This window comes from Penicillium bovifimosum, assembly GCF_028826915.1.
Source record: "Penicillium bovifimosum strain IBT 22155 chromosome Unknown utg000007l_segment0_segment0, whole genome shotgun sequence".
Taxonomy (NCBI): domain Eukaryota; kingdom Fungi; phylum Ascomycota; class Eurotiomycetes; order Eurotiales; family Aspergillaceae; genus Penicillium; species Penicillium bovifimosum.
Window position 1 is genome coordinate 1398538 of NW_026622716.1, and position 12497 is coordinate 1411034.

The 12497-nt window shown below is 51.4% G+C and overlaps 7 protein-coding genes across 7 annotated transcripts; 2 read left to right on the forward strand and 5 right to left on the reverse strand.

The window, feature by feature from the left end:
* Window positions 1-246: 246 nt before the first annotated feature.
* afeA (adenylate-forming enzyme AfeA) lies at window positions 247-2245 on the forward strand (the record flags this gene model as incomplete). Its single annotated transcript, XM_056670186.1, has 3 exons — window positions 247-498; window positions 651-1774; window positions 1837-2245. The coding sequence occupies 3 exons, from the start codon at window positions 247-249 to the stop codon at window positions 2243-2245; spliced, it is 1785 nt and encodes a 594-aa protein (XP_056517985.1).
* A 1515-nt stretch (window positions 2246-3760) lies between these two features.
* Window positions 3761-4210, reverse strand: N7515_009443 (uncharacterized protein; the record flags this gene model as incomplete). The annotated part of the gene is made up of 1 exon (XM_056670187.1): window positions 3761-4210. The coding sequence occupies one exon, from the start codon at window positions 4208-4210 to the stop codon at window positions 3761-3763; it is 450 nt and encodes a 149-aa protein (XP_056517986.1).
* Window positions 4211-4551: 341 nt separating this feature from the next.
* Window positions 4552-5466, reverse strand: N7515_009444 (uncharacterized protein; the record flags this gene model as incomplete). The annotated part of the gene is made up of 1 exon (XM_056670188.1): window positions 4552-5466. The coding sequence occupies one exon, from the start codon at window positions 5464-5466 to the stop codon at window positions 4552-4554; it is 915 nt and encodes a 304-aa protein (XP_056517987.1).
* Window positions 5467-5759: 293 nt separating this feature from the next.
* N7515_009445 (ferritin-like domain-containing protein) lies at window positions 5760-7518 on the reverse strand (the record flags this gene model as incomplete). Its single annotated transcript, XM_056670189.1, has 2 exons — window positions 5760-7040; window positions 7105-7518. 2 exons carry the CDS (start codon window positions 7516-7518, stop codon window positions 5760-5762), a joined length of 1695 nt encoding a protein of 564 aa, XP_056517988.1.
* A 792-nt stretch (window positions 7519-8310) lies between these two features.
* On the reverse strand, window positions 8311-8637 carry N7515_009446 (uncharacterized protein; the record flags this gene model as incomplete). The annotated part of the gene is made up of 1 exon (XM_056670190.1): window positions 8311-8637. The coding sequence occupies one exon, from the start codon at window positions 8635-8637 to the stop codon at window positions 8311-8313; it is 327 nt and encodes a 108-aa protein (XP_056517989.1).
* Window positions 8638-9799: 1162 nt separating this feature from the next.
* On the forward strand, window positions 9800-10775 carry N7515_009447 (SDR family NAD(P)-dependent oxidoreductase; the record flags this gene model as incomplete). The annotated part of the gene is made up of 2 exons (XM_056670191.1): window positions 9800-9872; window positions 9934-10775. 2 exons carry the CDS (start codon window positions 9800-9802, stop codon window positions 10773-10775), a joined length of 915 nt encoding a protein of 304 aa, XP_056517990.1.
* Window positions 10776-10955: 180 nt separating this feature from the next.
* On the reverse strand, window positions 10956-12074 carry N7515_009448 (isopenicillin N synthase family dioxygenase; the record flags this gene model as incomplete). Its single annotated transcript, XM_056670192.1, has 2 exons — window positions 10956-11951; window positions 12003-12074. The coding sequence occupies 2 exons, from the start codon at window positions 12072-12074 to the stop codon at window positions 10956-10958; spliced, it is 1068 nt and encodes a 355-aa protein (XP_056517991.1).
* Between the last annotated feature and the right edge of the window lie 423 nt (window positions 12075-12497).

Consider the following 12497-nt stretch of genomic DNA (forward strand, 5'->3'; position numbering starts at 1 on the left):
TACAGTTCCCAAAAGAGTATCAAGGTTGACACTAGCGCGTCCTTACCTAAGCATTGTATTCCAAATCAGCCCTCAACAGTCGGAGAGAGAGGGGGAGAAAGACGATGTAAGAGAAAGAGAGTAAAATCAAATACAAATCTTGTAACAAAATGGATTCATACATTAACCTATATAACCCCCGGGCATGGACCTCATTATTTTACAATCCACGAACCATTATATCCTCTCACATCAAGCCCTAACTCCATGGCTTGGGACGCTGCTACTATGTCTTCAAATACTATGGTCTCCAGCGATGTCTACTCGGATTTGTTGAGCTTCACCTTCGATGGCCCGAAGCCCTACAACCGGAACCAGCCATTGTTCATTGATGCCGAGGATCCATCTCGATCATTCACAGCCGCCCAGTTCCGACAGCTAGTCCGGACTCTGATCGCGGGATTGAAGGCCCATAATGTCAAGACGGGAGATTGTGTCTTGCTACACTTGGGAAATAGCGTGAGTATCACATCGAGGCTTGAGCCCGAGTCCTCGAGATCCACAAATCCGATACTTGACTGGAAGCCATCGGAGAAAGTTCAATTAGAAGGAGGACGAAAAAGCAAACAAAGAAAAAGAAACCAAAACGCTAATCTGCTTTCGTGAACTAGATCCTATATCCCGCCCTCTTCTTCAGCATCATCGGCGCTGGAGGAGTCTACATGGGCTCCAACCCACGCAGCGCCCCGCAAGAACTCGACCATATAATCAGCCTCGCCGAACCAAAAGTAATCCTCACCACCCGCGATGCCCTTCCCACCGTCCTCGACGTCTCCGCCAACCGCGGAATCCACCCAGCCCAAGTCTGCGTCCTCGATGACCGCGCCATCGACCACTGTGCCCAGCTGTTCCTGTGGCACGAACTGGGCTTCTCAACCGTAAGCCAGTTCTTCGCGATGTCCGGCAAAGATTCTCAACACTCCAACTTCGCAAACCTCCTCTGCTACGGCGAAAGCGACTGGCTGAAATTCAACGACCCGGTCGTCGCAAAAGCCACGCCCGCAGCCATGTTCTCGACTAGTGGTACAGGCGGCCTTCCCAAAGCAGCTATCCTGTCCCACTATGCGATCGTCGCACAGCATCGCGCTATCTATTACGACGTCCCACACCCAGTTAGCAGGCTCATGGCCCTGCCCATGTTTCACCTCTTCGGTGCGCTCTGGACGCACCTATTCCCTGTTCGCTATGGACACCCGCTGTTTGTCCTGCCACGATTCGAAACTAAGGAGTTCTTGGCTGCTGTTCACAGGTACCAGATCTCCGAGACGTATCTGGTCCCGGCTATTATTCACTCGCTGAATCAATCCACTGTGCCTGTGAGCGACTATCTGTCTTCGCTGCGCTATGTCGGTGTCGCTGGTGCGCCTATTGATGGTGCCTCCATGCAGCACTTCCGCACCCTCATCAACCCTGCGGGATATGCTTGCCAGATCTGGGGTATGACCGAGGTTGGTGTAATTTTCCAAACTCGCTATGGTCAACAGGGTGACCCAGGAAGTATTGGTACTGTTCTTGCCGGCTACGAAGTTAGCTTGGTAGACGCAGATGGAAACATCCTCGGCGATGACTGCCCTGGCGAACTGTACGTGCGTGGCGCCGGTCTGCTGAACGCATACAAAGGGCGCAGCGATGCTTTGGAACCTAACGGATGGTTCCGCACTGGAGATCTGGCGTATGTCAAGAACGGCCAGTATTATATCGTTGGGCGGACGAAGGAGCTCATCAAGGTTCGAGGGTAAGTCAAGTCACATGTCAAACCTTATGCCCCCAAGAAACACAAAGCTGATTATCCCCCAGATGGCAAGTCGCCCCTGCTGAGCTCGAAAGCGTCCTCCTCCAACTCCCAGGAATCAGCGACGCCGCCGTCATCGGCGTGAACAAAGACGGGATGGGCGAAGTGCCCCGCGCCTTCGTCGTGCGCTCCCGTGATCCAGCTGTCAGCCGTCTGTCTGCCGAACAAGTCTACAACTACGCACGCCAGCACTTGGCCAGCTACAAGGCTCTTGATGGCGGCGTTGTGTTCGTGGAAGAGATCCCGCGCACGGCCAGTGGCAAGATCCAGCGCTTCCGCCTGTCTCAGATGAACTCCTACCGCGAGATGGTGGCCTCACTGCTGGCCCGCTTCGAGGGAGACAGCGCTGCAGCGGCAGCTGCCGCTCGTCGGGAACTCCCCGCTGCATCTGTTGCTGGACGGGTTGCTGTCTAACCGGGTAGATCCTAGTCTTTACCCTCTTGTTGCCTGCGCTACTATATATGGCAATATGTGTTTATGATGTCTACATCCTCCCCACTTGGACGGAAGGAACGGCGTTTTGAGGCCGAGGCGTTTTTTGTTATATTTCTTCTTATATTTTTGGCAGAGATTTGGCTTTTGCATTTGCTGTCTATGCGGACTTGTTCTTTTTTTTCGGGGGGTCATCACATACCATTGTTTTTGATTTACGACTTACATTTGACTTTACGATGGCTCTCTCCTGACATTGATTTACACTGAATTATCTTGTTTGTTACATACATGCTGAATATCATGAACATCTACCATCTCTACCTTGAACAAGACTAGGCATGGATGTCAGTAGTTAGGAGTGGGAATAACTAAATGGCCTCAGGCCTACCTCCAAAGTACTGTGTACAACACAGACACTCAACATTTTTAGCCTCACTCCCCAACTGCAACCTCCAATCAATAATTCCATATTAACCTCCAACATCAACCTATAGCATCACTGCAGAAACCCCAAGAAATCCGATCAGACCCACGATCCCGGATCCCGGGCCCCCAGGCCCCAGGGCCCGGCCCTCGAAAAATGTGATCTATCACAAACCCAAATTCACGACGATCACGTTCTACCTACAGGTATGTGTCCCCACCGGGCTGAAAAAAAGGTACGTGGTTGATATGCACGGGGATCTAAATCCGATCCCCGATCTTGATTTTGTCGATCCCACGCGTTCCAATAGCGTGAAGCCTTCAAGCCACGATCCGCGTATGCACCCTCCTGCGTCTGCAGACGGGAACCGTTTGGGCATTGTTTCCCAGGCTCCTGGCTCTGCAAGAATCTGCAAGGGTTTCTTTTTCCCATTGTCTCTCGGGTCAGGCGATCGACGCTAGTCTCAGGGCTGGGATTAATTATTGATTGGCGTCGATTAAGTTGCAGGGATTGCTCTTTTGGGATTTATATTGGATTTTTGTGGAGATCTGGATCGTGGACGTCATTTTGAATCTAGCCTGGAGCTGAGGCTTGTTCGGGTGTCTGCTGACCTCTTCTCTCAGCTTGCTACAGGCTGTTTGCGGTTCGCAAGGTTTTGAATTAGGTTAGGTTTGGATTCAGTTTTTCTCTTCACTTTTCTTTGACGGGTCTAGACAATGTAGAGTTCGGGAAGTTACATCGCGGGCCGGAGGTGTTCCAGGGTTCTACAGATCGATATCCGTCCTTGCAGAAACAGAACTAGAGTCTGATGTCTTAGAATTGGGACGGGACAAAAAAACAGAGAAGGGTTAACTAGGTTGGATACGAGCATTCTACTTAATGGGTAAGGGATCGAAAGTGCTAGTTTCAATATCACAAACTCAGTCTATAGCTGAGGTCTGTACCATCGGCTACAGGCTACAGCTACCGTCCATAGCTCCCATCATTCTAAGACAAACACGAAAAGCCACCTCATTCTCTCCCTCAACTATGTCAACTATGCAGGCAACTAGTTATGTCAATGTTACCAATCAATCAACCTCATTCCCACCCAGCGTCAACCTTGCAATCTCCCCCACCAACCCACGATCAAGCCTCGTCCTCCTAGTCGCATACCTGTAAAACTGCCAATTCCTCCCCTCCCGATCCGAATTCAGCACGTAAACCGGAAACGCAAAATCATCCCCGCGGCCCTCCCACACACGCGCCCCGGGGAACGTACTAATATCAATCTGGATGTAGGTCTGGCGCTGGTCCGGATGCGCGCGCACAGACAAGCCCCAGCTGATGTCGAGCTCGTCCCAGTCGGATAGGAAGGGCTGGATGAAGAGGAAGGCGAGTGGGAGGGGACTGCCGGAGCGGCGGGGGGCGGCGGGGATGATGACCATTAGACGGAGGCGACGGACGGTCATGATTGTGTCTAATATTTCTTGCCGGAGGGTTGTTGCTGCGCTTGTTGGGTGGAGGATGGAAGTTGCCATTGTTGGTTTGATTGGATTCGATATGGAAGGTGGTGTGCTTAGCTGGTATTTTGGGATTGATTGCGGTGTTGAGGGATCAATCATATAGTCAGTCGGGATGGACAAAAGCTCGGTGGTTTGAATAATGAGCTTTGTTCCTGGTATAGTTGGGTGTCAAGGTGTTACACTTGGGCGTGTTTTGAGGTTAGACTATTGTCTTCGTAGATGCTTTGTCCGTTCTATACCCCAGAGGGGAAGGAGCGTCACTTCGAAACCACTTTGAGTGGCCTATCTTGTTAGTCTATCTTTATCAAAGTATCATTTACGTCCACAATGAAACATCGTTGGCAGATACACCTATCTCAGAGAATCCCATATCCCATCCACCAAACTCCCCACACCAAAGGCCCCAAAGCTCCCAGCACCGCCGCCCCAAATGACAGCTCCAAAATGCACCAAATCCAAATCGTCCCCACAGCAGGCGCCTTCTTCATAACAGCGTAATACGGCTCCCCGTTGGTAATGGCAATAAGATGTGCCCCCAGAAGGGCCGCAACAGGCAAAAAGACCAGCGTCCGTAGCGCGGGCGGGAACAACAGTCTCCGCAGAAAAGAAAGGGTGAATTTATCTCTTGTCAACGGGAACAGAGAAAGAGCAGGCTCAGCCTTTCCCTTCGAACCGCCCTTGCCGAAGGAAATAATATGACCATGTGCTAGATGCACGAATAACGTGAGCAGTGGAAACGCAGTCGTCGCAGAGTCCTTGAAGAGTTTGGGCAGGTCGATCGTTTCGGCGTATTGGTGGGCTGCCAGGTAGCTGAGGGTGAGGTGGAGGGTTGTGAGGGGTATGGATAGGAGGATTGTGTCGAGGAAAGGTGGGAGGGGCTTTTCTTCTTCAATGTCTTTCTTGAGATCTTGGTCGTCATTTGGAAGTGCGCGGGCGGCTCTGGTCTTCTTGTTTTGCGTGGGGTTGGATAGGTGGCTGCTGATGTCGCCGTCTGTGTCGACCAGGTTCCCCGACGCGTCGACTGTCACGAATCGTGTTCCCGCTGGCTGTGGGGGTATGCCCTGTGCTTCCACTGAAGCTGAGTTCGTGGCCTCCTTTGGATTGAGGCCACTTTGTCGCTCTGCGATGATGTCATATAGAGTTCGCTCGACGGTGGGTTTGTTCGTTGGATCGTTGCGTGGAGGATGGGCCATTGGAACTTCGAATTCGTCGCTCTTTGAGGATGGACCCGCTGCTGCACGGCGCTGTTTGCGGTTCCTTGGTGTCTCCATTCTGCTCTGGTGGGGGGTTGGCGAGGAGGTTGAGGGGATACAAAAATGTTGACAAACACTGACGTGGAGATGTGAGGTTGAGGGCTCGGCGATAAGCTCCGTGCCCGGAGTTAATCTGATTAACCAGTTGGCAAAAATGATTCACCAGTTGGCTCCATCTACAAGGTCGACAAGATAGATCGGAACGCATAACTTGACTAATGATACTATTCGAACATTCTATTTGAACAAAACAAAACTCATACTAATCTCCTCTTTTAAATCGCAATTCCAATACACAGAACACCGCCAGTTCAACCCGCCTGGTACAGAGCTGGACCAGCAACTACATGAGGGTTAATCAAGCTCACGTTGAACGGCGTCAGGAACGGATCACTGTCAGTAATAGCAACAAAGATAGTCCCGTTAAACGCCGGGTGACCCTCGTACACTTCCATGTCAGGCTGGATAGTATAGCCCCGCATTCCGCTGAGCGTGCTGTTGACGGCAGCAGTGTCATTGTGGCCATCCGTGGCATTGATACTCTTCGTGAAATTGAGGCCGCTCGTAGCATTGACAGCGTTGACAATGTGTAGAGGCGTGTAGGTAATATTTAGCTGCGATACCCAAGCAACAAACTTCGCGCTGCCGGCGCTCGTGTTTGTTGTCGTGATGTAGCTGTTATTGGGACCGATTTTCTTCCCTGGCAGATCCCACTGCAGCAGCACCTGGCGACCCGCGGATGTGAGCGGCGTTGAGCGGATCTTGCTGACGGACGCGCCGCAGATGGTCATGTTGGTTTCTGGAGATGACATGTTGGTTCCCGAGGAGGTCATGTTGGTCCCCGAAGAGGTCATGTTAAATTTTCCGGAGCCGTTGGGTGATTTAGGGACGCTGAGGCCTGGTCCGACTGTTTCGTTGACTCCTGTGCTTTGATTGAAAGCGAATCCTTCGGTCTGGTTGAAACCCAGAGTGTGGTCGATACTCGAGGTAGCATTGGAAGACGAAGAAGTTCTGTTCGTCTTCGAGGTAGAATTCATAGGACTAAAGCCAGAATTCCAAGGATTGGGCTGATTGACAATCATGAGTGCAGGGAAATTCTGCCAGATCAACCGCGTCTGGTTTTCAGGACACGAACTGATGTAAGGTGCAAGCAGCGTCCAGGCCCAGGATTGCGGTACGCCGACTTCAAACCACTCCACCATCGGGAAGAGCGTTTCAAATTGACGGAAGATCAGTTGTTGTCGTGCTTCGACGGTAACCGTTTGGGTCACGAGGGTCGCTGCCTCACGTGAGTTAAGATGAGGCAGGAATCCATACACGCTTGCCTCGCCGAAGCGAGTCAGTTTCTGGCAGAAGTCGATGAACTCTCTGACATTAGTGTACGGGTAGATGTATGAGCATTGCTGTGGGGCCTGGGCTCCTAGGATATTGCTCAGCATTGTTGCATGGCCTATCTCCTGCTCTGCCATGAAGGAGATCAACTCGCGGTCTGCGGAGGTCAGGCCGGCGGCTAGGAACTCCGACTCGTTGAAACGTCGGAGTCCGTCTTCGAAGAGATCCAGTTCGATCCATTCTTGGTATAGAGCGAGGGCCTGTTGATTCCAAATTAGTTCCTGGGACGCAAAACCATATTGCCAATGAGATGCTGATACATACCAATGACTGGTAGTCGAAATCGCTTCTTGTGTTGTAGACGGGCTCAGTCCCGTTTGTACCGACGCCACCTGCCGGGACAAAAGCAGCGGGCTCGGGATCGTGAAGCTTTCCATCAGCAGGATATCCAGTCGCATTGGGTGCAAGGCCTAGACTAGTTATGGTCGTTCCGATTGAAGAGGCAGTCAAGGCACCTGTGGTAGTTGCTGTCCCAGTGAAAGGCGTATGCACCTGGGACATATTGTGTGCGTGAACTGTTGGTGCTGGCATAGACGTGTTGGTAGCTGTCATAGACGTATTCGTAGCTGACAGCGACGCCCCATTAGAATTTGCATCTTTGGCATGTTTCTTCGGAGAAGCAGCCGCAAGAGGCAGTGAACGCAATAAGCTCACTAGAATGAAGCCTTTCCAGAGCATGTCTGCGCCAATTCAATGTTCGTTTCAAGAAATAAGATGCTCTTCAGTCGCTAGAGATCAGACATAGAGTCACTTGCACTGTCCAAGAGCTGCCGGATAGGTACGGACCTTGGGGAGCATGCAGATGTAGGAATTCATCATTTAATAGCCCGCGGCCAAGAGCTGGGGCCCTTGTCCTCGAAGGCAACCGCACAGTGGCGGCCGAAGACATGGTCTTCAGGGCTAAGGCGTCGATGGATTTGCACGGAATGTATTTCCGACTGAAGATGGCCACACTGAGATGGCAAGGTTCGATAGCGGTACGTTTTTATTGGTCATTTTTCTTATATTAGAGGGACGCCTTTCGTACGTTCGGCTGATCGAGTAGATGTCAAATTGAGACTATACAATGGATCCGGACGCATCGGCAGCAGATGACGTCGGGGCAGGTTTCGTCGTCCACAGGCCTGAACCGACAAATTTGCGCAGGTACGATCAAAGACTTCCTTTGGGGGTGGAAATCGAATCCGGGCGGCCGGTGCCGGAAGGCCATCGAAGGAACAGACGAGTAACCCGTGGCCGATGAAACTCAGCTGAACTATCAACACATAGTAATTGATCAAAAAGACGGAATGGAACTCTGCAAAAGCTGTAAATGTTGAATTGTTTTTGCTGGCTCTGGGTCGACTTCACAAATAGACATTTCCCCTTTTGGGACCCAAAATCCTTCTGAAATAATACACATAACGCTCGGCCGGACGACTCATAATATCATCGTCGAAGAACAAAAGAAGCATTGAGAAGCAGCCCTTGTCACTGCGTCCGCCAGCTACCTTCCCCCGAGAAGTGTGCATAGGTATCGCAATGAGGCACATTGGCGGTAATCCTCACGCCATTCGTCCAAACTATCTCCATGGTAGAGCCCATGATAGTTGCAGTAAACGGCTCACGGCTCTGCAAGGAACTCCGGATACTTTCAAGCTCCTTCCAGGGGATATTCACGACAGCGGGGGCTCCTTGAAATGGAGCCGCGGTTCGACCACGAGCATTCTCGAATACCCATGGCTCGCCCTTGATCATGAAGACGCCGGCCAGAGATTGGTCACTCTGGCTAGTCAGGGATCCGAGCCATTGCGGCATGACTGCATGGTTAGTGTATAACCGGTGAGTTTCTTCCAGAGAGTTGCTTACTGGGGGTCTGGGGGGAACTGCGGGAGCTGAGGGTTATGGAGAGATTTGAACGGAAAAGGGTTGTGGGAAATATGCTTCCCTTGAGCGGCATTTATCTGTCCAGAACATGCAGAGATGGATTTGCAAGGGATTGGCCTAGCCGCGATTCCTAGCCGCGATTGCATGGTCTATTGCTCTTTTTGTGCCATTGCAGCAGACTATCCAACCATATCGTAGAAGGATGTTTCTCAGCGTCCTCAGGGGCTCTTTCTCACCGCTTATTAGCGGCCAATGCAGTTTTCCTGCAGGACCTCGTGTTTTATCCCTCGTGTGGTCCTCGTCAAATTGTCGCTAGACAGTTTACCCGAGAATCCTTCGACAGGGTATCAGCGCCCAACAACGGGTATTTCGTATGAAGCCGTTGAGACTTTGTCAGACTGTCGGGCACAGTGGAGCCATGGAATTAGTTTCTTCAGCTCAAGGCGATCTGCTAGTGGATCGGAGTAAGGTTTCCAACGTCGATCCTGGTATGGCGTCAGTGATTCCCATTTTGAACACATGTGCGTTGAAAGCCACATTTCATGTGACACGTGAGAATAGCTTGGCTGAGATCTCCGACTCTCGAATTGCCAGGCATTGAGACAGCATTCAGAGTGACTTAAGAGCAATGCACGTTGGTATCGCCAGTCCTGTTATGAGCCTCTGAGACATGATTGTCGGCCACTTCATGTTGGGGATGAGAACTGCAGACCTTACTAAGGGGCAAGGGCACCCTTTCGCCTCAGGACAAGGCCGCGGGAACATGAACAGGTTTTATACTGATAGGTAGGCAATCCCATAGACACTTTGAGATAGATAATCATAGATTTAACAGCAGAAGCGACAAGAATGAATTTTATCTGGCAGATGGTTGAAATGTCTCGGCCGACTTGGAAGTGAGACTCGGAGTTCCTCCGCGAAGTCGTTCTTATCTTCGGCGCGATCGCCGATAAGTGGACCAAAAACAGGAAACGTGGGGGTAGAAGGCGGGGGACATTTGGAGAGCCTCGGGAGAGCAGTTCATTGAGATAACGCCCTTCGCCCTTGGTAGTCATTCTCTACTTCCTGAATACCTTCATCTGAAATCTCAATCATGGCTCATCTCCAAGCATCAAACCTATTCTCTGTCAAGGACCGGGTGGTCGTGATCACCGGAGGCGGCAGTGGTATGAATCCAAGACTCTTCTCCAACTTACCAAAAGGAAGTCCAAGCTAAATCAACCCAAGGCCTCGGGCGCATCATGGCCAAAGCCCTAGACGCCAACCAAGTCTCCAAGATCTTCATCCTCGGCCGCCGCGAAGATGCCCTCCGAGAAACCATCTCCCAAACCACGAATAGCACCGTGATCCCAATCACCTGCGACATCACCTCGAAAGACTCCCTCGAGGCAGCCTACAAAGCCGTTGCCGCCCAAACTACCCATGTCGACCTCCTCATCGCCAACAGCGGCACGATGGGCGAATACATGAAGCCTCCTGCCCCCGCCGCAGACGGCACCCCGCCATCTCTGTCGCAGATCCGCGACGAGCTCTGGAACATCCCCATGGAGGAGTTCAACAATGTGATGAACGTTAATGTCACGGGATCGTACTACACGGTCCTGGCATTCCTGCCGCTGCTAGAGGCGGCGAATAAGCGACGACCGGCGCCGCAGCAGGATGTTCTCGCCGCGCCGACGGCGCAGGTGATTATCACCAGCTCGATTGCTGGGTTTATTCGGCAGGTGCCGTTTAGCTTTGCGTATAATGCTTCCAAGGCGGCTACGACGCATTTGATCAAGATGCTTGCTACTACGTTTGCGCATTATGATATTCGGGTAAATGGCATCGCGCCGGGTCTCTACTACTCCGATATGGCGAACCAAATCTTTGAGAAGAACGGGATCACCGGTCGGGCTATTTCTGATGGCTCGATCCCGCGTGGGATTACTCCTGCTACTCGTGGTGGTGGTGAGGAGGATATGGCTGGCTTGATTGTTTGGTTGGCTAGTAATTCCGGTGGCTACATCAATGGTAGCATCGTGATTACAGATGGTGGTCGGCTTTCTGTCGTGCCTGCTGCGGCTTGAGTGGGTTTTGGGCATATACCTATGAGATGTACAATCTTTGATTCGATGAAAGTGAACTTAGTTAGACTGCTTGTGTAGTTATCATATGTGAGAAATAGAAGGTCAGATGCTTAGGTATGCGCGCGGAGTATCATAGCGGGACAATTCAGTCAAGGCAATCCGAAGACACAAAACGACTGATCAGTAGGTCGCTGTCAATCGTTGGAGGAGGTACTCGCCCGAAGTGATAGCCGAGTATTTCTTTTCTACTTGGGTCTCCTCGCCATAAGTTCCTGGTAGTGTCTCGATAACCTTGTCGAGGTTTGGCTGACAGAAATACGCCACACTATATCGTGCAGGGTACTCATCTGAAGTCTCATCTCCAGAGTCCTCGCCCACACCCATGGGCGGCTGAATCACCCGATGACGGGTACTCTTGATGGTGTCATTGGACCAACGAGCAAGCAGATCCCCAGCATTGACAACAATAGTATCAGCAATGGGTGTCGCGTCAACAAAGGTTCCTTTAGGGCTGCGCACCTGCAGTCCACCGTGTCGGTCCTGGAACAGCAAGGTGACGGACCCATAGTCACTGTGCTCTCCCGCACGAACTTGATTAGGGTTTTTGTGGAAGACTTCCTTGCTAACGGGAGGGTAGTGAAGCAGACGGAGGTTATTGTCTCCATCATTAATAAAGTCGTCGAAGAAATGCTCCGGTAGATTCATGCCCAATGCAATGGCCTGCATGATTTGCTTATGTAGGGTCTGGCCCATTTCAAAGAAAGACTGCATGGTCTCCTTGAACTCCTTCCCTTCGTCATCCAGATGGTCAGGCCAGCGATTGGGCAGACCCTCCACTCCCTCCCGACCGATTTCCATGGTCTCTTTAATATCTGGCGCAGATGAACGCAGAGTATCGACGCCATCTGTGTCGTCGACGGTGATTAACTTCTCCCGTCCGATAGCAACGTAACCACGGTTCGATTGTGGAGACTTCCAACTTAAAGAATCCTTTTCGCTCTGGGGGCGGGCAAAGAAGCGCGCAGATGATGCAAAGACTTTGGATACCACGGAGGGTGGGATTCCATGGGATTTGAGGTAGACGAAGCCGGATGTCTTGAATGCTTCCGTCACGGAGAGAGCAACGGCATGCTTATCGGACGGGGTCCCTGTGAAGAAGGGACCAAAGTCGATCAGCTAGAGACTTCCATTAGTAGCGACTCGATGAAGACGGGAGACGGAGCATACCGGTATCTTCAGATCCTCATGGTCTACTGCGGCAGACGCAGGCTGAAGCTCTTGGGGTGAGTTAGAGGCCATTGTACGGCGCGTGGGGCTTGAGGGTTTGACTGGTTGCTGGAGAGAGGAGAAATTGAGAACGAGCACACGCACCTGAATATCTTATTGTTACGAGATCTACAAGAAGAGGGGAAATGAACAGGGAAGAAAGATCATAGGTCAGCTGCATACAAGATAAGCACACATTGGGCAGATAAGCCAGATAACGTTCTTGCCTACCTCGGATTTTGACTGTATGCATTGTACAGCATTGGCATTACACCATGGCTACCACATTATCCATCCTCCATATGGATGAAATGTTCACATGAATGATGATGAACCCTGACAGCGCAGATCAACCCACATGTACCATGGGCCACACCCTCTCCACTCCCATCCACAGTGGTCCGTGCACTACTGTTGGCATGGATGGTGCCTCAAAATCACTTGAGATGCCTGAAT